The sequence below is a fragment of the Rhinatrema bivittatum genome, chromosome 1 (assembly GCF_901001135.1).
Source record: "Rhinatrema bivittatum chromosome 1, aRhiBiv1.1, whole genome shotgun sequence".
NCBI classification, from domain to species: Eukaryota; Metazoa; Chordata; class Amphibia; order Gymnophiona; family Rhinatrematidae; genus Rhinatrema; species Rhinatrema bivittatum.
In genome coordinates this window covers 300801624-300826604 of record NC_042615.1, presented here as the reverse complement: position 1 = coordinate 300826604, position 24981 = coordinate 300801624, and the positions used below count along the sequence as shown (strand labels likewise).

The 24981-nt window shown below is 42.6% G+C and overlaps 1 protein-coding gene across 1 annotated transcript in view; it reads right to left on the bottom strand.

Annotated features, from left to right (window-relative positions):
- Positions 1-971: 971 nt before the first annotated feature.
- The window catches only part of INTS12 (integrator complex subunit 12), an 82555-nt gene continuing 58545 nt past the window's right edge, over positions 972-24981 (bottom strand). Inside the window, exons 5-7 of the mRNA XM_029596919.1 lie at positions 21506-21665; positions 11913-12065; positions 972-1909 (exon numbers count right to left, since the gene is read on the bottom strand). Of these exons, the coding sequence (XP_029452779.1) occupies positions 1322-1909; positions 11913-12065; positions 21506-21665 (901 nt within the window). The 3' untranslated portion in view covers positions 972-1321. The remainder of the gene's footprint in view (positions 1910-11912; positions 12066-21505; positions 21666-24981) is intronic.

Genomic DNA, 24981 nt, shown 5'->3' with positions numbered 1-24981 from the left:
TCCATTTCAACTAGTCTATGGCAAGCAACCTCGCCCACTACTGCCTATCCCTGTGACCGTTCCGTCTCAGATGGCCCAGCTCTCTGCTGATGAACTACATCAACTTTGGACCTCCACCAGGCATGCCTTGCTTAAAGCCAACCAAATGGCCAAAAAATATTCCGACCGTCGGCGGAGACCTTGTCCTCCCCTTCAACCTGCTCAGAAAGTATGGCTGAGTACACAATAAATCCACTTGATGCTACCTTCGATGCGACTTGTTCCTCGACACCGCGGGCTTTCAGTGGCGAAGATCCAACTGGTTCCTGCTTCAATTCAACCTCGCCACCCGACGGGGGAACCCGAGGAGCCGTCTCCTCTGGTTCCCCGTCTCCTCTTTGGACTAAGGGTCCACATCTTCTCAACCTCCGTAATACAGTGTAGACACAATTATGGTAATGTGTATGGCATCTTATAAAGCACTGCAATATAATGAGTAGCGGTATATAAGAGATTTTTAAAAATAAATAAAATAAATAAATAACCCTGTGTTCTAGGTCCAATAAAGGAGATATTCTTACTGAGGTGGGCTTAGTTAAAATGGAACTCTTTTGGAGGCTGATCTGGTCAAGATCCTCAATGCCAATTCAGTATAAATTATACTACCTTTTCCCTTTCAATATACTAGAAATCTTCTGAAGGTAAAAAAAAAAAAAATCCCTCACAAAGCAGATAATTTGAATTAGATAATCAGATTCAATCTCGACCTCAGTACAAGCCTGCTGAAACTGGCCATGCTGGAGAGTTTTGGGAGACAGGGCAGAGCAAGCCACACCAGCCATATACTTGACTTTTCTCTTTGAAGAGCAAAAGTGATCTTGGTAATGGTCATCAATAGAATCAACTAATATTGTCTGTGATTGAATGCCTAACTTGAGTGGTATAAGCAAGTAATGGTCACTTCCACTGTCCTTATAATGAAAGGAATACAATGAAGGACAGCAGTTTTATTCAAAATGATGTCTCTCTCATGTACTGTACAGTTTAAAAATTTTATATTACAAAACTGTTTGTGCATACATTACAAATACTTCTGTACAATGAAATATGTACAATAGTTGCATGAAATATTTCTGTACATCACTAGCGCTATACAAATAATAATAAATCTATTAAACACATGCAGAAATTATGGATCTTCAATAAAACCCCGCTTTACTGAGTGCAAAGAAAGCACACTCAGGTAACACTATCCAGATCCACAATGAATAATATCCTTCCTTACACCACTGATGTAATGAGGTGATGAACGATGTTCAAAAGGTGCAGGCTGGCAGCTTCACTACTTCTTGAGTTTCTTCTGGGCAGCTTTCTTCTTCACCATTTGCAGTCGTTTCATGGCATTCAGTTGCGATTCCTGGGACGTGGGCACCTTCAAGCCTGCTGCCTGGCTGCCTGCATCAGAAGCCGCTTTGCTGGCAGTACTCCCGCCACCTGCTGCTATCCCACTGCCTCCATTCCCACTATTTGCCTGGCTGCTGCTGCCACCACCACTGGATGTACTGCTTGGACTTGGCAAGCTGCCTTTGCTCACACTGTCACTGCTGAGGGCACGGCTGAGGCCAGTTTTCACCAGTGCAAGAGGTGGCAGAGTCTTCACTGTGACAGGACTTGTGCTACTGTTGTTTGAGCTGGCTTTGGAGCCCAGTCCTGCTTTGGATGTAGCCAAGCCAGATAAACTGCCTGGTTTCTGGGCAGTGGATGATGAGGAAGGCTTCCCGCCAGTAGTCTGCGCTGCTGAACCCAGTTTGGCAGTGTTTGGACCTGCAGAGGAAGTCTTGGCTCCAAAAGCGGCCCAGCCAGTAAGACCGCTGGCAGCAGAGGAAGAGGCACCAGCACTGGAGGAGTTTCCTGAGACTGTCGATGATGGCTAAAAAACAAAATTCCAAATTAATCTATAAAATAGTTAGAAATCAAACATGATTTATTACTATCATCTGACTGCCAAAATCGTTTGCTGCACAATCATGTATCGTCAGGCACTAGCTACTGTCAGGGAGCATTATTAACACTGCTTTACCACCACAACATTCCCTCATTTCACAACTATTTCATTTTGTCGATATTTCACACAAGATTGTTCAAGCTTCTCCGAAAATTTAACAGCCAATGTTGCTGTAAAGGCATGATATGTGGGATAGTCTTCCTTTAGGTTCCATGACTAAGACAGCAATTTTCAAAAACCACTTACGAGGGTAAAAAGGCTGTTTGAATATTGCCCATACTGTATATAGGTAAAAGAACATACAGGGAACAACATTAAATGCACTTTTACTCATGGGAAAAGTGGAATCAGAGGAAGCCACAATGCAATTTTGGATTTTCATAACTATTCACTTTTATTCCCCCCTGGGAAAAGTATCTGCAAATTTCTGCAAAGTAGGCAATTCTTAAAGAGAAAATAAATGGGTCCTTTGCAACAATCCACATAATTTTGAAAATTGCCTCAAGTGCTGTAGTACCTTCTAAATGTACTGTCAAGGAGCTGGGAATACAAAGCCCAAGCTCACACCAGGGGTGAATACAAGCTTTAATGTGGCACTGTTACTTGATATCTACACAGGGGATCAGTCAGATCTTATTGATATCTTGCAAGGACTGGCCACAGGATCATAGCTCAGATTATTTTAAAATATTGGTTAAACAAGTCTAACAATATTTTTACAAGGAGGATGATGGGATATCAGAGAAAATATGTTACATTTTAAAACACTGCAAAGGACATAAATCACTTAACACCAATACCGTCCTTTTCTTTTCCTTCTACTAATTTTAGAATTGTCTGCCATCAGCCCATTGATCCTTTACTGAACTATGCAAACTGCAATCTGCCAGAAGTAGAGCACTTAAAACAGCAATGCAGACCTATTTGATTCCTGCACCTTACTGTTATATGATTTCACAATTTACGATGATAAGTCTGTCATATCCCAAGCAAAAAAGCACTGCTGATACTACTACTGAAGATACATTCCTCTGCCTGTTGTTTCACTGAAGCAAAGCTAGGTTTTAATCTTTCCCTCTAAAGTTCCAGATAATTTCATTGAGAAGTAAATAATCTTTGAGTATAATCTTAAAAAGATTTCAAGTGGCTGCTGCCTGCAGACCCACAGTGTCCTCTACTGGCAATCTTTGATTTGCGAGTCAATGAGATGAGTTTGACTGGCAACCTATCAGAATTTTACAAAAGGAGCAAAGTGCCAACCACAACTGTAAATAAGTGCCTGTACTTAAAAATTTAGGAAAAAATGTAGGAATGTTTAAAATATGTATTGCTACAAACACAACATGTACTTGCTGTCTTTCACATTACACAGGCATCTGCAGAACTATCCTGCTAAGACTGAAGATTTTAGGGAATTCTTAAGTGCTTAAGACCCTTGGTGCATTCAGAAAAAAAAGCTGAGTTCCAAGGGTTTAAAACATGTGCCATTAGGTCATGTCACACTCCAACGGTATACAGAGACATACCGAGCTGTAGAGTGAAACAAATTGGTTTGACCGAATGTCCTGTGATACAAAGAGATAGCACAGATTCACATGGGTGAATCCCTAGCTACAGGATGTCCCCCAACATAAAAGAGGTCCAACAAAACGCCAAACAAACATTTAACATTACTATCAACAATGTGAAGAGTGCCTTTCATAGCTGCAAATGTCCACAATACAGTAGGAAAACAGAGTTGTTTACTGTAACAGGTGTTCTCTGAGGACAGCAGGAGGCCAGTCCTCACACATGGGTGACATTATCGGATGGAGCCGGCATGGAAAACTTATGTCAAAGTTTCTAGAACTTTGACTGAGCCTTTCTGAGCATGCCCAGCATGCATACCATACATCCAACACGGGGTTTCTTCAGTCTTATAACATAGAATTGAGGAATGAAACTCAATTCCATGGGGTGGTAGGTGGGTTTCATGAGGACTGGTACTCTGCTCTCCTTGGAGAACATCTGTTACAGGTTAGCAACTCTGCTTTCTCTGAGGACAAGCAGGATGACAGTCCTCACACATGGGTGAATCCCTAGCTACAGGATGTCCCCCAACATAAAAGAGGTCCAACAAAACGCCAAACAAGTGCCAAAGGCACAACAAGTTTTGTTGGTAACAAGGGGGAGGCAGCCTGAAAAGAAAGAACATGTCCTAGGCAGTAACAGAGTTGGGGTTTACACTTCAAACAGGTTCTGAAGGACAGATTGGCCAAATTTGCTGTTGCATCAGTAATCCCTATCCAGACAGTAGTGCAATGTGAATGAGTGGATGGAATTCCACATCGCAGCCTGCAGGTCTCTTCCATGGGGACTGTTTGCAAGTGGGCTATCAACACTGCCATGGCTCTAACAGAGTGATCCCTGACATGGCCTCCAAGATGCAATCCCGCCTAGGTATAACAGGAGATGAAAGCCACAAGCCAATTGGAAAGCGTTTGCTTAGCAATGATGATGCCCAACCTGTTCTGATCCAAAGAAAGAAACAGTTGGGTGGACTGTCTATGGGCTTCTGTCCGCTCTAGAAAGAAGGCTAAGTCTCTTTTGTAGTCCAAACTGTGCAGGGCTCGTTTGCGTTGGTGCAATGAGGCCTGGGGAAAAAATGTTGGTAGAAAAGATATAGGGCCTTTTGCTTACTCCACTGAAAATCTCTACTTCAGTGCATAGGATCTTCTAGAGGTAGGCTTTTTGGAAACCACCAGAACCTAAAACACACCTTCCGAGAGATTGAGTGGTTGTAGGTTCAGCCTCTTAACATCCAGGGACTGGAGGTTGGGATGCCGCAATAGGCCTTGATCCCAGGTGATTAGATCTGGGGGAAGTCCCTAGCCTGATTGGTTTCCTGATGGACATCTCCCGAAGGAGTGGAAACCAGACTTGTCTTAGCCAATGAGGGGCTATGAGGATCATAGTCCCTTTGTCCTCGTGAAGCTTCAATAAAGTCATCAACATCAGTGGAGTTACATAGAAACATAGAAATGACGGCAGAAGAAGACCAAACGGTCCATCCAGTCTGCCCAGCAAGCTTTCACTTTTTTTTCCCATACTTATCTGTTTCTCTTGTCCCTTGTAAGTGACTTTTTGTTCTATTTCCCTTCCACTCCCGCCATCGTTCTACTTCCCTTCCACTCCTGCCATCAATGTAGTTAGCACTGCTGGCGCTGCATCTAAGTGAAGTATCAGTGCTGGAGCTGCATCTAAGTGAAGTATCTAGCTAATTGTTTAGGGGTAGTAACCGCCGTCATAGCAAGCTACTCCCACGCATGTTTATCCAGCCTGTGCAACTCAGTCATCATTCCCCCTGCCGTTGAAGCAGAGAACTATGCTGGTGAAGTATCAGGCTAATTTGGTTTGGGGTAGTAATCGCCATATCAAGCAAGCTACTCCCCTGTTTTTTGTGGATGCAAATCCTTTTTTTTTTTTCACATTTCCTCTTGCTGTTGAAGCATAGAGCAATGTTGGAGTCACATTAACTGTGTGTATGTTTATTTAATTAGGATATTAATCTCCAGGTAGTAGCCATCATTCCCGCAAGCCGCCCCATGCCTCTTCACTTCATTCACATCCTCTAGACTTTATGGATCCACAGTGTTTATCCCACGCCTCTTTGAAATCCTTCACAGTTTTGGTCTTCACCACTTCTTCCGGAAGGGCGTTCCAGGCATCCACCACCCTCTCCATGAAGAAATACTTCTTGACATTGGTTCTGAGTCTTCCTTCCTGGAGTTTAAATTGTGACCCCTGGTTCTGCTGATTTTTTTGCAACGGAAAAGGTTTGTCGTTGTCTTTGGATCATTAAAACTTTTCAAGTACCTGAAAGTCAGTATCATATCACCTTTGCTCCTCCTTTCCTCCAGGGTGTACATATTTAGATTCTTCAATCTCCCCTCATAAGTCATTTGATGAAGACCCTCCACCTTTTTGGTCGCCCTTCTCTGGACTGCCTCCATCCTGTCTCTGTCCCTTCGGAGATACGGTCTCCAGAACTGAACCCAGTACTCCAGGTGAGGCCTCACCAAGGACCTGAACAAGGGGATAAATCAATGCCTTTTCTTACTCCATATTCCTCTCTCTATGCAGCCCAGCATTCTTCTGGCTTTAGCTATCGCCTTGTCACATTGTTTCGCCGACTTCAGATCATTAGACACTATCACCCCCAGGTCTCTCTCCTGTTCCGTGCACATCAGCCCTTCTCCCCCCTCGAATACAGTTCTTTCGGATTTCCACACCCTATTTTGCATGACTCTGCACTTCTTGGCGTTGAATTTCAGCTGACATATCTTCGACTACTCTTCCAGTTTCCTTAGATCCCATCTCATTGGAGTTGGAGGATATGCTTACAGGAGGCCCTCACCCCAATGGCGAGTGAATGCATCTGATGCTGGCTTGCTGTGTGAATTGTACAGGGGATAGAATTGAGGAACCTTCCTGTTCCAAGGTGCAGTGAACAGATCCACTCTGGGCTTCCACACGTGGAAGATCTAATTCGCCACCCCTTGGTCCAGAGACCATTCGTGGGGTCAGAAGAAGTCAGTCTGTCCACTGTTGTGTTCTCCTTTCCGGCCAGATATGTAGCCTTAAGGACCCATGACCAAAGCTGGACTGCTTCCCAACACAGGTGGTACAAGACCATGCCTCATTGCTTGTTGACATGCCACATTGTCACTTTGCTGTTAGTTTGTATCAACACAATTTTGTTGGCCAGCTGATCTCTGGAAGCCCACAGAGTGTACCTGGTCACCCAGAGTTTCAGTAAGTTGATTTGACACAACTGTTCCCAGATGGATCTACAGGAGCTCCTCAACCCAAGGTGGACATATCAGTAGTTAGGACAATTTCAACCAGAGGTCTTTTGAAGGGAACCCCTCGTTCCACTTTAGAATGGTTCTGCCATCAGGACAAGGAGTCCTGGATAGATTGGGACAGCATCCGAGTCACCCTAAGTCCCTGAATGACTTGGTGCCCTGAATGACTGGTCCACTGGGCTCTTCTCATGTGCAAGCACGCCATGGAAGTGACATGTACTGTTGTGACAATATGGCCCAACAACCTCAACATGTGCCAGGCTGAGATCTTCTGGCTTGCTTGAATCTGTTTCGATGGACATCAAGCTGATGGCCCTTGAGATCAGCAGGAAGGCCTTGGTCTGAGCCATGTCTAGCATGGCTCCAATGAAGTCCAAATGCGGGTAACGAGCTGAGATGGAAGTTGGGGGTAGTTGATGATAAACCCTAGTGACTCCAGCACTCGGATGGTCGAGCGCAGAGACTCCTTGGCTCTTGCCCAGGAAGCCAATCATTCAAGTGCAGGAAAACATGGACTCCCAGTCTGCACAGGTATGCCATCATGGCAAGGCATCTTGTGAAGACATGCGAGGCTGACGCTAGCCCAAACAGCAACATTTGGTACTGGAAGTGCTGATTCTCCACCACAAATCTGAGGTACTTCCAGTGATCATGGAAGATCTCAATGAGGGTGTACATGTCTTTTATATTGAGGGAGCATAGCCAGTCCCCTTTTTGCAACAACCAGTTCAACGTACCCAGTGAAACCATCCTTGAACATTTTCTTCTGGAGAAACTTGTTCAAGGCCCTTGGGTCTAGGATGAGATGTAGTCCTCCTGTTTTCTTTGTAATCAGGAAGTACTGTGAGTAGAATCCCTACCCTCTTTCACCTGGTGGGACAGATTTGACTGCTCTGGCCATTAAGAGGGAGGAGAGCTCCACAAGAAGTATTTCCTGATGCACTATCACTCCCTGATAGAGACTTGAGGGGGGGGGGGGGGCGGCAATTTGTAGTACTCCAAAGGTTTAATTTGTACCCTCCCCTGATGATGGAAAGAACCCACTGATTGAAGGTTGCAAGGGGTCACTTGTTCATGTAAACCCGCAGCTCCCCCCGTCTTGAGTATGGTGTACATAGTTATGTTACCTATGATCCAGTCAAAACTCCATCCCAGGATTAACTGGGACTTCAGTGCCCTCTACTGCCTGGGACAGCTGTGAGGGGGTCTAATGTAGCTGACGGGGTTGAGGCGGTGGAGGATAGTATTTGCTTGGGAGGAAGAAAGGTCTCCTCTGGCTCGGCCTTGAAGACCTCCTAGCAGAAGAGGGAGGACCTGGATGCCAACTGAGAGCTGCTGAAGTGTTGCATGGTGTTCATGCATTTAAGCCACCCCATGCTTCACTTCTCTGAAGAGATTCTCTGGTGCGCATCAACGAGTCTGTCTGGCACTTTCTACTGGAGGCTCAGACACCCGCAGACATGCGAGTCTGTGGGTGCCAATTCCAGCTGCAAAGACCTTCGATTCTGTTTTGAAAACACTGTAGGCTGCTCGGACCCTGTGTTTTCCATGCACCAGGCCCTTCTGCACCAGCGACTCAAGGGTGCCCTGCTGCTGCTGAGGCAGCTGCTCAGCCACCCCCTGCACCAGCTTCAGAATGTTCTGTATATATTGGCTCATGTAGAGCTGATAGGCCGCTATGTGGGTAATAAACATGGAGCTTAGAAACATCTTCCTCCCAAGGGAGTCCATGGTCCTCTGATCCTTATCTGGGGGCACTGAGGAATGGGTTAAAGTGTGCTTGGCCTTCTTGAGAATGGATTTGATGACCACAGACTGGTGCGGTAGCTGAAGCTTGTTGAATCTGAGAGCCTTTTCGATGAGATAAACCAGGTCCACCTTCCTGCTAAATGGAGGACCTAGGAGGGGATGTTCCCAAATCCTCAACAATAACTACAAAAGGATCTTGTGCATTGGGACTACCACGATCATATTGGAAGGCTCCACAAACTGGAGGTTGCCAGCATTTTGTGTCGGGTATCCTTTTGTATTTGCAACTGAAACGACATGGCCTCCACCATCTCCCTGACAAATCCTGTGAAGCAGAGGTCTACCAGAGGAGTCTTCCTTCTGTCAGAGGGAGGAGAAGGTTCCAAGGGGAGACCCTATAATGCATCATCGGAAACATCAGAGGTGTCATGCTCCTAGGGGTCATAGAGGCCCTTGCTCTCACTGCCCGACGACAGGGGCACTCTACCTCTGGCCAGTGGTGTGGGTACCAACTCTGCTGGCTATGGGGGCTCAGGCCCTGGAAGGCTCTCCAGATGAGCTTCCTCCTCCAAGGAGCCGTGAACTAGCCCCAGATCAGTAGGCTGTGCCACCTGCCCTGGGAACTGACACCGGTTGTGTCAGTAAGGCACCAAGGAGCATATGCAAAGATTCCAACAGTGGCTCAATGAAGGACGATGCCAGTTCTTAAGTCATCAGTGCTGCAACACCCAGACTCTGCATCGCCTTCTGCAGGGCCATCTGTATGTGCCTCTCCAACTCCTTCTCAAAAACTGCTGTTGCTAATACTGACTAGGATTCAGGATGTGTGACTCAGGGCATCACTGGAGGATTGGTGCTCCTTGCCTCGGGGCATTTCGGGGATATTACAGTTGAAGCTGGTGCATATCTGCATCTGGCACCATGCATCAAGGGGACAGATGCCAAAGCTTTTTTGGCTTCCCTTAACGCTGAAGTCAAAGACAATGCCTTTGACCTGGTGGAGGCAGACAATGGTCCATCTCTGGCGTCCCTGGCAGCAATAGACATCGATGGAACTGATGGCCCGCTGATGGCAATGCCTCAGTGTACATCAGTGCAGCTCCATAGTTGATCGACGCCAATGCTGATGGTCTGGCATTCTCCAACCCAGATAGTTGCTCCATCTTTTCGAGTCAGATCTTACATTCCTTAGGGGTCATCTTGGCGCACTTGCTGCAACCCTGAATGTCATGCAGTGCCCCCAGGCAGAGGACATATCATTCATGAGGATACGTGATTGACACAGTGCTCGAGCACCAGGGCAAGGCTTAAAACCAGAAGTGGACATGTTGGCATCAAATAAAAGGGATGACAAATTGACAGGAACTCGCTGGAAAACAGCTCAAAACCATGAAAAATGCAAAAAAGAGAGACACTCAATTACAAGCAACCACAAAGATCCATGGAAAAAAAAAGAGACTGACAAGATTCTGCATGGTTTAATGGCATGCTCAGTCAAAGTTCTAGAAACTTTGACATAAGTTTTGCATGCTGTGCTCCATCCGATGATGTCACCCATATGTGAGGACTGCCATTCTGCTTGTCCTCTGAGAATAACTGCCATTATTAATGTTGCAATTATAACAAGCCCCTCCTCCCATTCCCTTGCTTAATCAAACAAGCAGATCATCAGTAAGTGCCCTCTGTGAAGATTCATTTCGCCAAATTATAAAGTGTCTTGCCAGAACTTCCAATCTGGTTTGTTTCCTTTGTGAAAATATGGGATCACATAATAAAAGTAGTTTTTAACATAGAGTTTCAATAAGAGGTAAACAGTGAATGCATGTGTGTGTATGTGGGAGGTGAAAGGGAGGGCATATTTTATTTTTTAAAAAACAAGGATTTTAGAAGCTTCCCTTTTAAAACTATTAGCTATCAACTAGCCAAGAGAGCTGTGACCTTCTGCTCTGTCCTAGCTTCCTTACATGTTAGGGCAATAAACCATCATAATGTTATTCAAAAACCTATTGATCTTTTTTTTTTTTGGGGGGGGGGGGGGGGCTTTTGCCTTACCTCTTTTCTTTGGGTTGCAGGATATACACCATTAAAACGTGTCGCAGGCTGACTCGTTTTGGGATAGTAAAATAAGCAAAAAATGTCCCTTTCCCATTCTCATTCATTTGGTCTGTGCGCGCGACACACTTTACTCTGCATAGTGCTGTACTGTAATATGACTGCCCAGATCCTGTGCAGCATGCTGGGGGGCCTGTGAAAGCTGGCAGGCACATGCAGCTTTTACAGCCGTGACTGGAGACCTGATGAGCACACCACAGTGCGGAAGCAGCAGCAAGGGAGTTGCAGCAGGTCCCTCAGACACAGTGCTTCAGTTTACACACTTCATCAGTTTTGCTCCAGTAAAACATAGCTCAAGGTTTGCTGTAGGCATGTTCCTCATTAAAAATATCGAAAGGTGTCAAAAGATTATTTTAAGAAGTTTTATAATACACTATCTGAATATATGAGAACATCTCTAAGAGCAGTGAATTACTCTGCAGTATGGAGATCATTCTATTTGTCAATAGTATGAAATGTGTCAAGAGTATATGAAATCTAAGTGGTGCTTGGAATTGTCAAAAGCTGGGGGTTTAAAAATGAAAATCTTGTGTTGTATAAGATGATGATGTACTCTTGATATCAGAACATGCAACATTCTAGATTGCCTCAATTCAACATACGTTTCCTATGGAAAATGTACCAACTTTACCTTCTTTCTGCTCCCCTCACAAATCATTCCCTAATTTTCAAAAGTTGGAAAATCTGATGTCCCCCCCAGGCATCTTAAGTGCACACAAAATATGGTGCAACTAGGTCTAGCCATTCCAAAGCTACAAAGTGTATGAGTGTGAGTGTGGGCACATATGTACACGCACACACAAATAGTAAGATCTCACAAGCCTCTGGGCTTGGGCTTAAAAATATATATAAATAAAATAATAATATTGGGAGAGCTGTTACTGATCTGGGCTTAAACTTGGGCTTAAAAATATATATAAATAAAATAATAATATTGGGAGAGCTGTCACTGATCCGGAGCAAATTTTACACTACAATACAACTTTGAATTATCTGCTCCTAAGATTTTTGCTTTACATTTCAAATATATACTACTACACATGTAAAAAGTTTACAAGTTATAGCTTCCCAACAAGGGCAAAGAGTAGGAGAGCTTGACAAAAGCTTTTTTTTTTTTTTTTTTTGAAGACTTGATAAGAATAGTCTCTCATTACATACACAGTGCTAACAGTAACTGAGGCAGTAGCTTGCTGCTGAAGGGTTCTCTTAGGATACAGTACCTTGACTTCTGTCCGCTTGAAAGCAAGAAAGGTACTTGTGGTATCTTGCTTGGGCTTCACTTCTGGTTTCTTCACTAGTGGATCCTTTGCCATTGGGGCCGCTGAAACTACTGCAGGGGCAGGTTTCTGGGATGGCTTCTGGGTCTTTTGAGCCTGCATGTGTAACCATTGACCAGAGTTAGAAAACAAGCAGGATTCCTTTCTCAGGGTGGCACATGGAACATTTACCATCAAAGGCAGACATGCTCACAACAATAACATTTCAGAAGTGTACTAGACAAATATCAGAGGGTGTAATGATAGACACTCTGGAGAAAAGTGCCAGATCCATGGATTTATGCAGATTGTCATAGAAAGGGAATGTTTTGCACTGTTACACAATTATTACAGATGTACAGTGGGTTTTGTCCTGTCCCCTAAATTACCTTTTTCAGTAGCTGTTGGGCTCTTTGGAAAACACTGCATTCAGTAGACTTCTGGTTTTTTTCCCCCACCAAACCAATTATGTAATATAGATGGAAACTACAATACTATTGTATATCCCTTATAGAAAACAATCTCCCTGACACTAAAAGTGTCTACACTTCAATCCTCAGGTCTGGGCTTCTGTCTTGCCCCAACTCTATCTTTCTTTTCCCTTTGAAGAGCAGTGCACCCTGTGTGGGGTTGTATGCACTGGGGAATGCAGATGACCAAATGTCATTATATGTCCATCATAGTGCTCCAGTCTCTAACTTTAACAATTTTATCCCAGAAGATATATAGCAATGTAGTCCAGCAGCAGCAGAAGCAATGTTAAAAGTTAAAAACTTCTGGGGACAAGATGAACTGCTGGTTTGTACAGTTTGTGTCAAACAGGTAGAGAGAAATAAATGTAAACATAAATGATATTTTGTCTTTTCACATTGTACTGCATATAACAAGCCAATTACCAGTGCTGCAGTCTGGCATGGGCATATGGAGACAGTGCCTCTCTTTTTTTATTTTCACAAGGCGTGCAAGCCTGCAGACTTCAGCAGACAGACCAAATCTCCTGGATTTGCCAGGATATTCCTAGGCTGCCTTTCTCTCCTTTCCTCCTGCCTTTACCGTCGATTCTTCTAGAGCAGCAGTACCAAGTTGTCAGCAAGCAGCATGCGCCACAGGAACTCGGTAACAGTGCGTATGCTCACAGTCTCTACTACAACCCCTCTAAGTGCTCTTCTCCCTGCAGTGCCTGCATAGGCTTCTTGTACTGCAGGGTAAGGAAGAGCAGAAAGAGGGGCAGCTAAGGGGGACAAAGAGCACCCAAGATCTTCCAGCGTCTTTGCGGCTTATGCTACTTGTTTGCCGGTGGCAGGCCTCTGCAGGTACTGCTCCAGGGGACTCCGGTTCAGCCCAGTCAGACAAAACCTTAAAATGGATAACTAAGGTTTGGGGGGGGGGGGGGGGGGAATGAGTGCTGTGCGACTGAGAGGGTCAGATGAGGGCAGGGGCTAAAAAACTGGAGATCAACAGAATGGGGAGGAGAACTCGAGGGAAGGACAAATGAGCAAGAGAGATGAGAGAGCCAGAGCTGAGAATGAGGAGAGAAAGCAATAGTAAAGGAGGGAGGAGGAGGTCTGAGATGGGAAAGAGCTGGTGCACCGAATAAAAAATAGGACCGCATTCCTATCAACCACTGCAAGCATATGAGCGGTCACAAGAAATTCTAGGGATGACTGTGGCAAATCTGTTACTTTCTAACAGCAACGTGCAGATTTCTTTAGGAGAAAATCCTCTACAATTGTCCACTTCTGAAGCTGTCATTCCAGTTTCTGCAGCCAAAGTTTGCATGCTGCTGTTTCAGCTTAATGGCGCTATCACAGCTGGGCCAACGCCCAACCATTTCTGAATTTTTAAAGTAGCCAGCACTGTATATACAATACCTAGGACAAAAATGCAGTTTTAATAAATGCAAATTGTAATCTGAACAAGTGAAAATGTTCTTAGTTAGGAAGAGACTTTCTTCTACTCCTGAGATGGAGGACTGATTATTATGGGTTTGGGCTAGGATCAGGCTATTTTGTTTTTTGAAATTGCTTTTTTCTGTTTTCTTCCCCTTTTCACTTCTCTCCCCCATCCCACCTGCTTTCCCTATTTATGATTTTAAATGTAATACTATAAATGTTTCTTTTTCTTTTCTTTATATTATTATAGTTTCCTGTTTGCTTAATTTCTGGATATTTAGTATTACGTTTTTCCTTTTGTTACAAGATTAGTCTTGTAAGAATGTCCTTTGAATTAAAAATAGTTAAAAATATAAAGGCAAAAGAGGACATAGTATTGATTTCTGTATTTATCAACACAGTTTCTCCTGAAGATATTCCATGGGAAGCACAACACTCACTTTGGCTATAGCATATTTAAAATGGTGAAAAAAGTTCATTCTCTCTGTGATCTCATGCCTCAGACTGTTTTTCCTGAATCTCTGGAATAAAGTTGCCCATGGAAGCTTAGCAGCTGAAGAGCATTACAGCAAGATGGCATTACTGTAATGTGAACAATCAGAGATTTGGGAACTTGGCTACTGCAGGGAGCTGTACAGAGAAGATGCCAAGTCCTCATACTGTAGACAGCTTTTTCAATGAAAAGAAATCTAACATACAAATGTTTTCGCCCTATTATATCTTTATCTGAATTATATTTTTAGAAAAATTACCATTTTCATTCATACATATCTTCCAAAAGTCCTGTTGAGTACATAAGAACATGCCTTTACTGGGTCAGACCGAGGGTCCATCAAGCCCAGCATCCTGTTTCCAACAGTGGCCAATCCAGGCCAAAAGAACCTGGCAAGTACCCAAAAACTAAGTCTATTCCATGTTACCATTGCTAATGGCAGTGGCTATTCTCTAGGTGAACTTAATAGCAGGTAATGGACTTCTCCTCCAAGAACTTATCCAATCCTTTTTTAAAACACAGCTACTATTATAGGGCAACTGTGCTCACTTGCATTCACTGCTCATGCACAGTGGTTTCAGTAGTCTCACAGTTCCCCATGACTATATTACATAGCCCCAAAGGAGATGGAGTTGGGTTCTAGCCCGTAAAAAGGCCATGGAGCAAGGAGAATTCAAACCTACTTACCCACCATGAGACTGTGTTCACACAATAATGAGATGTGAATGTGTGGGTTAAACTCCATATTGCAGCCTTGCAAATTCCCACAAAAGAGGTAGACCTTAGATTGACAGACACTGCCATTGCTTTTGCATGCTCTTCTAAAGTCAAGCATCCTTGGACCTAACCAAAATAAAATGCAATGCACCCAACTGGATATGGTGCATTCTGTCACTGCATTTCCCAGCCTATTGGGGGTCAAAAGAAACAAAACTTTGGGTGGATTTTCCATGGCCTGGAATCTTTTCCAGGTAGAAGGCAATTGCTTTCTTGCAATCCCAGGAAAAAAGGGCCTTTTCACATTTTTGGACATGTGGCCTAGAGAAAAATGTTGGTAGGATGAGAGACTAAGTTGGAAATATGACACCATCTTAAGAAGGAACGTAGGAAGGTGAAGTGCACCATGCCATTGTGATGAAATCTAGTTTAAGGTGGATAAGTCACTAAGGCCTGGAGCTTATAAACTTTGGCTCAAGTGACTGCTACCAAAAAAAGCAATTTTCTAGGGTTGGGTACTTGAGTTCACAAGAGGCTCACAGGATGCTTTTACTAGCTGTGTAAAAATCACATTGATGACTCTTGAAGCTGTGGGAGGCTCAAATGAAATAAGCCCTGCAGTAATTTAACAACTAGAGGCTTTACAGTAATGATATTTCCTTTTACATGGTGGTGATGAGTGTCAACTGCATTGAGGTGAAGCCTGACAGAGATGGCTTTGAGGTCACATTCTTTGAAAGTTGTAAAAAATATTCAAGATATTTGTGTGGGCCAAGAGAAGGGATCTAGGGCCTTGCCCTAACACTTCCATTTAAAGCCTTGAGACTTTCTAGTGGATTCCTTTTTAAAAGACAGAAGGATGAGAGATATTTTCTCAGAGAAACTGAGGGACTATATTACATATCTTCTAACATTTAGGCTGCAAGGGACAGAGACTGGATATTGGGATGAAGCAATGATTCCTGGTTTTGCATAATCAAAGCTGGGGAAGTTCCCAACTTGATTGGTTTCCTTAGGGATTAACCAGAAGCAATGGAAACAAAATCATGCCTTGGCCAAAATAAACCTATGAGAATGATTGTTCTCTAGCCCCTACTGAATTTTTATTAAGGTTTGGGTTTCAGGTGTCAGAGGACGTGTGTACAGAAGACTTAATCCCTGCCAGTTTGGAGGCTCATTGGCAGTGCTGTGCACTGCTTTCTAGAAGGTCCCTGGTTTAATCTCCAGATGAGATCTTCTTACCCCAAGTCAGATGATGGGGTTAAACAGCAGTCCCTGATTCTGCATAATTAGAGTTGAACAATTTCCCAAGTTGATTAGTTTCCTGATGGATAATGCCTGAAGGAATAAAAACCAAATCTGTCTTGACCAAAAACAAAGCTGTGAGGATTACAGTTTCTTGGTCCTTACTAAGTTTTATTAATGTCTTTGCAACCAGAGGTATGGGAGGATACACATACCAAAGACTTATCACTAAATGAAAGAAGAAAGGGAGAAAACATCTGATCCTCTCCATCAACATAAGCTTTGGACCATTCCATTCACGGAAGGTGCAAAAAAATCAAACTTGGTTAGTCCCCACTTGAAAAATATCCTATTCACTACCATCTGATCCAAGAATCACTTATGGTAGTCTAGGATCTGACTGACCTTGTCTGCCAGGATGTTCTCTTTTCCTGCCAGATAAGTGAGATTATGTGTCATTTATTACCCAACAGCTTCCTGACACCAAAGGAATAATCCTGTTCCTCCAAACCTGTTCAAATAGAACATTACTACTGGATGGTTTGTATCACAACAATGTTGTTTGTCACGCAATCTCTGAAAGCCTTCAGGTATTCAGCACTGTGCTTAGCTCTAGAAAGTTGATATGGCATCGTCTTTCCCAACAGATCAAGGGCCTTGGGTGTGAAACATTACAGTATGAGCTTTCTAATCCAAGCTGGTGGCAACTTTTGTCAGTACAATTTATTGTGGTGTAAATCTTCTGGGAGAATATTGCATTCGAACTAAGATCCTCTATTAAAATTGCCTTCTGTAACAAGAAGGCAATTAAATTAGCTGAAACTGGGAAGAAATCCTTTACAGCAGTAGTACCAACACTTTGGAATACTATGCTTACAGATCTGACATTAACTTCGGATTATCTGTTATTCAGGAAGCAATGTAAGGCATGGTTGTTCTCTGTAGCTTATCCCTCCTAAATGGCATGATTTATTATTTATCAATTTCATATTTTTTGTGATATTTTATATAATAAGGAAACAAATATATCCACAGTTTGCACAGATATGTTGTGATGACTGCTGATCATTTAGTGAGCACAAGAGGTGCAAGAGGGGCCGACACTGGGCCAAGACAAAAAAAAAAAAAAAAATTAAAACGCACATAAAAACCAATCCTGCATCCCACCCCAGATGCCAGCAGCCCAAAGAAGAAAGATGAAAGTAAGGTCCACATAAAATACAGGATCCCAAATAGCTTAACTCCGTGAGATACCGGAGATATCAATGGTACTTCCCCAGATTTCATATTCATATGTATGCTGGATATGTTAGGGGTGTCATAAAGATACTAGACTAGGTTTGATAATTATTCCAGGGAAACCACAGATAGTAGCTCAAATTTTAAACTAGTGCTAGGCCTGATATCTAAGGCAGGGAGTTGGTAGCATTATCAATTAAAAGCTTGACAGAAGAGTCAGTCTTTCACTTGCTTTCCGAAGTAAAGGTAATCCTGGGTTAGGCATAGCTCCAGCAGGAGAGTGTTCCAGAGGGCAGGAGCTATTCTTGTAAAGCTCCACTGATAAGTTTCAGACCACTTGATTTGGCTGGCTCCCTGAAAGGACTTTAAAGGTCTAGAGGGAGTATAAAAAGATAGCTTGACCCTCAGATATACTGGTTCATTTCATCCTAGGTCCTTAAAAACCAGAGTCAGAATTTTATATTTAGCTCTATAAAGCACTGGTAAGCAGTGAAGATTTTGCAGAAAAGGGACAATATGATCCTGTCACTTGCAGCCCTTTAACATTTGTGCTGAGGCATTCTGGATTAAGTGAAGTCGGTGTAAACCCTTTGTTGTCAATCCCTTATATAGTGTAGTGCAATAATCCAGCCTGAACTTATTACAGCATAGACTACTGTGACCAAGCTTGCCTTCTCAATGAATTTTCAAAGTTACACAATTGATGCAGATTTACTTAAAAGTTTTTATATTCCGCTTATACTGGGCAAGCCATGCTAAGCGGTTTACAACCAGGATCACAAAATGGTATTGCACACTGGAGCTTACTTATTCATACAGGCATCATACGCGCATTACATAAAAAAAACTTTTAAAAGTTGCTTGAATTTGATGATACATAGTGCCGCGTCCAAAAAAATCCAGAGGCTACTTGCCTGAAATTTTAAAAGGGTCCTGAAATGCATTTTGAGATCAGGGATCTAATAGTTTAAATTCTGAATCCCAGAATCTCCATTTTACTTTGGTTCAGGTTCAGTGTGACGGATTTAGCCCACTCCTGAATGTCAGAAGAGCAGATAGTAAGCTTTCCTATAGCTGTTGGAAGGTCCGGATCAAAAAGGCAGAAGAAGCAACATACCTATAGCATAAATCTAAACTTTTAAATCAAAAGACTGAACTAGCTGGGCTAGTGGTTTTAAATATGTATTAAATATTACAGGCAATAATATAGATCCCTATGGGACGTCATCGGCCAAAACCCAAGAAAACGAGGTGTCTGCGAACTGTAACAAAGTAGAAGTACAGCACAGGCTCCTGAAAAGCAGAAGATTTCTGTGGAATTTATAGGCAAACATTTGCAGCCCAGCTTCTTGTAAAGCACTGGCACTCTGAGAAGTAACACAAAACCCTGGAAAAAACAAATAATCAGCACCTATGCAGCAAAACTGCCATACCAATCCAGCACTAACACCCAGAACTCAGAGAGCTACAAATCTGCCTACGAAAAGGCAGCAATGTAAATACTGCAAACTGGAAAACAGAATAAACTGGACTGCCTCAGATCCCTACATAGAAAATACAAGCTGGCAGAATACCTCACCTCAGTTACAAATGCAAAAAACAGACAGACCCTCATCAAATACTGAATACGTGATCACAGACTAGAAACAGAAAGATGCAGACGAGAACTAAACTGGAAACCCAGAGAAGTCAAACGCTATGTGGAGAAAAAGCAACAGAAATGCAATTCCTTCCTTGCTGTGCCAATTACAAATCGATCAGAGCCGTGCATTTCTCAAAGCTGACAGGGAAAATGAAAGATTTCCCACAAAAGAACGAACAAGGAAAACTCTATGTAATCTATATAATCATAGGGGTCAGAGGAAAAACAGAGGTTATTACAGCAAAATATGTGGTATCCTACCACCAGGCCAGAAATGAAACCTGACCAGAGACAATTCAGGCCAGCACCAAAATCCTGAGACATGTCCCTGATGCTAATCTTTCCATAACCTCTACCTTTACTTGACGAATCATTTTGTAATTTGTTTTCCTCTTTCCTTAGCCATTTATTTTAATCATTCTGTATATTACTCTGGCACCACATGTAAAATTGCCATACCAGGAAAGATATCTGAATTAGAGTTTCATGTAATTGACAGTAGGTGCTTGCAGATTGGTTACGGGAATCTGCAGAGTTTTAGTGATCTTCCATGTGGAAAGAACGCACCAACAGAAATAAGGACCTTGGAGGAAACAGAAAGCAAAGCTAGGAAGAATATTAACAGCTAGAGGAACTGAGCCAAGAGATGGTCAAAGCTGACCCTTTAAGGTAGATAGTGCTCCTGGCTTTTAAATTATTTAACAGAATAGAAACAGAATATGTCAGAAGATAAGGACCACGCGGTCCAGTTAGTCTGCTTAGCTTACTTCCTGGTGCAATACTGTAGTCCCTAGTTAATTTATTTGTAACAAGAGCAGCAATAGAAAGAATGAAGTAGAAAAACTGGCATTCTACTGCCTTGCACAGGATGAGGCCATAATGACAGATCACAACTGACTTGATGCTCTTGGCCAAACCAAAAACATCATTAGAATGAGAACGCCACACATTGCACCTGTTCATGTTGCCATCAGTCTTTATAGAGAATGGGGGAAAGGTTTACATTGTGGTGGTTGTCTTTTGGGGAGGTGTTTGGGATCACAAAGCCAAAAAGAATTATTTAGCTCCCATATTCAAGTGCAAAGCCAATAACCTTTCCTTAACACCAGTAAGACCACAATGTTGTTAATTCATTGACCTCATTCTACTCCTCTTCAGGATACTTTGTTAATAAATAATTTTTCATTTTCTCTTCTTAAACCTATTAAGAGTTTGGGTATTTTGATTGATTCCACCTTATCTTTCAAACCTCAAATTAGATTGCTTGTTAAAACAGGTTTCTTCAAACTTCGGCCGTTGGTAGGTCTACGACATCTGTTATATGATAAAGATTTTTTGATGGTTGTACGGGCACTTATATTTCCTCATGTTGATTATTGTAATGGATTCTACATCGGTTTACCCAAAGGTTTAATTCAATCGATACAGCTTTTACTGAATTCTGCTGCTAGGCTGGTCTCTTATTCAAAGCATTTTGATAGGATCTCGCCTGTCTTATGTAGACTTAACTGGTTACCAGTGAATGAACGTATAGTTTTTAAGATAGGCATGATAGTCTATAAGCTCCGTACGTCTGATTCCATGCATTGTTGCGTATACATAAACCTGCAAGATGCTTGAGATCGTCTCAACTAAATGTGTTAGAGGTTCCTTCGGTTCGTCAGGCACAACTATTTAGTACCAGGGAGACTTTCTTCTTGATTGCGGCACCCACTCAATGGAATCTCATCCCTATTGACCTGAGATCCTTGGAAGATGTTAAGAAGTTTAAAATGTCTTTTAAAGAATTTCTGCTCAGCCGTGCATATAATGTTTAACAATGCGGTATGAATGAGTCTGAATTTGCTTGATAAAATAAATGCAGATGTGTCAGTAACGTGGATTTTCTCTTTTTGGAGAACAAATGATGATGTCTAAATTTAATTACTGTTCATGTATTTGGACTATTATGATATGGAATCACCATTTATGGTATTTTGTTATTTAGTTTCTGTGAAACTAAATATGTTATTTGTATTTAGTTAATTTTTACTATGTATGTATTTCATGTACATCGCCTAGGCCTTTTAGTGTTAGGCGATTAATAAATTTTAATAAATGAAAATGAAATGAAATAACTCCCCCCTCCCCCCACAAAACAGTGAAACTGAAAGGCTTTGCGATAATTAAACTAAAACAATGGAAGCAGGAATTCAAACAGTGAGGAAAATGCCCCTACTTCAGCAGAGAGATGGTCTTTTCTTGTGGGAGATAGTAATTCATTTATTAATGGTCACAAGAAATATATCTATTAACCACTGCTCAAAGAAGTTAAAAAGCCAGTTCCTACCATTCTCTTCATCTGTCTGGTACAGCGGGCACAATACCAAACCAGGCGTGGGTCATTCACATCCTTATCTGTCACCTGGGGTTTATGACAGTCTTGGTGGTAGAGATTGTGACACTCCTGGCACTCCACTAATTGATTCCCCGAAAAGACAGTCATCTGCCTGAAACACATTCAAGTGAGAGACATGAAAGAGAGACACATAGGTGGGGCAAATGTGTTAACAAGATTTTCACTGGACTGATTTTTGAACTCATTTATTTTGTCACCAATGTAAAGCATTTTTCTTAAAGCAAAAAAAAAATATGGGGATGGGGACTTAAAATCCTTTGAAAATGTTAAATTAAGTGATTATTTTTCTTTAAATACATTCTCCTTGCTACTGATGGTTTCTATCAGCAGATTAGTTTACAATAAACTAGCACAACTCAGATGGATAGAGCAGAGATGATTTGTTGCATTGCGAGCTGATTTTCCATATACAGAAATAAACTTCTAATATCAAATAATCTGAAAATTGTAAAATTTTATTTAAAAATCCAGGTAGGTAAAAAAAAAAAAGGAGATTGTCAAGAGAAAAGTAGTTATTAGTATAATCTTGTTGAAAAAAACATGCAGATAAGTGGCTGATAGGGTGGTGCAGTGTTACAGCACACAGCTGAAAATTTGGTTCAGCTCTTTATTCAGATGTATGGTTTTATGAAACGTTGTTTCAAACTGTGGTTATTGTCTGAAATCAGTAAGACCTGGGGGGCAGATTTTCAAAGGGATATGATATAACCCCCGAAAAGCTGCCCCTTCCACCCACTGCGCGTGCCGAGCCTATGTTGCATAGGCTCGGCGGCGCACGCAAGTCCCGGGGCTTTCCTGGGGGGGGGGGGGGGGCGTGTCGGGGGCATGTCACGGCCGGCGCGTCATCTGGGGGCGTTCTGGGGCGGGGCCGCGGGCGTGGTTCCAGCCCAGGGGCGAGGCCGAGGCCTCCGAAACTGCTCCAAAGTTACTTTCATTTCTTGAAAAATTGTTCAGACAGCAGTGGGACATGAAGGTGTGAAATGACAATCAAGTTGCAACTTTGCAAATATCTTAAATTTGGCACGGCTTGCAGATGAGCCACTGAGGTAGCCAAGGCTCTTACTTGACGAGCCTTTACAAAGTCTGTGATCTGGAGGCCAGCTAGAGCATAGCAATGTGTCATACAGTTCAACAATGTCTGTTTGACAACTGCTATTCCTAGTCTGTTAGGATCGTAAAAGATGAAGAGTTGAGAAACTTGACAATAAGCTAAGATCCTTTTACAGCCCAGTGAATGGACAGCCTTCTCCCCTTCATGCACATGAGGTCTGGGAAAGAATGTGGCTTGATTCTGATGAAAAAACAAAATCACTTGTGGCAGAAACTTGAGGCGAATTCAGAGCACCACTGTGCTCTGGAAAAACTGCATATATGGTGAGCAATGATCCAATGCCTGAAGCTTGCTGACTCTAGCTGATGTGATGGCAACTAGGAATACCACTTTCCAGGTTAGTTGTGCCAATACCACACTGAGGTCCCATGACACCGGTGGCTTGGAGACTGGAGATCTCATATGCCATAAGTCTTTCATGAACTTTGACACTAAAGGATGTACGGAGATCAATTTGCCATTTGCATGAACATGGTAAGCCACAATGTACTGAGATACATTTTGACTGATGACGTACTGAGACCCAAAGATGACAGGGAGAATAAGTATTGAAGCAACTCCTTTGGCTTACAAGCAAACAGTCCAAGGAACTTGCTTGACATCAAGATGAAAATCTTTTCCACTTAAAACTGTAAGCTCTTCTTGTTGAGGTCTTCCTTGTGGAGATTACATCATCCTCAACTTCCTTGGAACCGACAAGGTTCTTTAGACAGTGCGGGATAGAAATATTTTATAATTAAATAAATGACAGCAATGAGATTAGTGAGCTTTTAATATCCATGCCATCAAGTTGAGAGCGGATATGTTCGAAGGACGCGGGTCTTCTAAGTCATAAGTTAAAGATGGACTGGATCCCAGAAGGATTTGTGGACTGACTGACAACCGGATAAGGTATGAAAATCACATTTATCTGGGCCACACTAGAGTTATGAAGATTAGGCATGCTCAATTTTTGAGCACTTATTGTACTGTTCTGCCTACCATCAGAAGTGGTGAAAAAGCATACAGCAGATCTGCATCCCATTTGAGCAGAAAAGCATCCAAAGCAAATCTGAACTGGAAGAATGGATCAGAATCTTTCTATTTTATGTTTTCTGATATGAAAAAACTGATTGTCAGAAAGCTGAGATATTGAACAACCTGTCATTGTTTGATCTAGAAACCACTCTTGGGGTTAAAATACTCTGCTGAGGCGATCTGCCAATGTGTTGGAGATCCCAGAGAGGTAGGTTTTTTGGTAGGAAGGCTTTGTGGGGGCAAGCCCATTCCCAAATTCTCAGGCATTCTTTATAGAGTCCATAATCTTGTGCCTTCTTCCTTGTTGACATACAACATTGCTACTTGATTGTCAGTTTGAATTACAATTCTCTTTGCCTGAAGGAGATATGAAAAAGCTTTCAATGCATGTCTGATTACTTGCAGCTCCTGAAGATTAATTTGAAATAGAAGCTCTGTTGACAACCAGGCTCCTTTAGTTTAGAAAGGACCCACGTGCACGCCCATCCCCTATGGATGTATCCATTGTGTCACCTGCGGTAGAAGCCAAAGTGTCAGCTGTGGTAGAAGCCAAAAGGAGAGCTCCTATCTATAGATGTCTGTATCTAGTTACCACTAGAGGCGCCCCTTCATTTCTGCTGTGAGCCTTAGCGGGCACATCAAGGTCTGAAGCATAGTTCCTTCGAAGCTGAGCGCATGAGCAATTGCTCATACATTTTGGAGCATTGCTCACATGTTTTACATAGTCACTCACAAATTTTTCTTTGTACGATATACAGAAATGCAATGCTAATACTGGCACTCAAAAATCATTGGTTTAAAAAAAGTGTTGCACACACAAAAACATTTTGCACACATCTACTCACTCTTTGGAAGGAATATTGGTCTGAAACAATGGATCCCCCACGTAGGCCCCACTAGAGAGTCTGCATGTTGAGGCAGGTCAGGGGTACATATTCCACTGCCTCTATGCAACCCAGATCAACCAACATCTCTCTGGGTGGCATGTGATTCTTCTGAAGAAGACTTCGCATCAAGGTAGCATGCTTGCTCCAACAAAAGGAACAGTCTTATCCATACCCATCTTCCAAACAGTCTATCCATACCCTTATGAACTTGATTTTATGGGCAGAGACAAGGCTTGATTTGGCAAAGTTGACAATGAACCCCAGAGACTAAAGAAGCGAGATCATTTTCTGCAGGGAATCCAACACCGCTGCTTGGGAAGGCCTTGTCACTAACTAGTCGTCCAGGTAGGGGATGGCACAAATCTCCTGATGACAAAGGAGCATGGCTACTT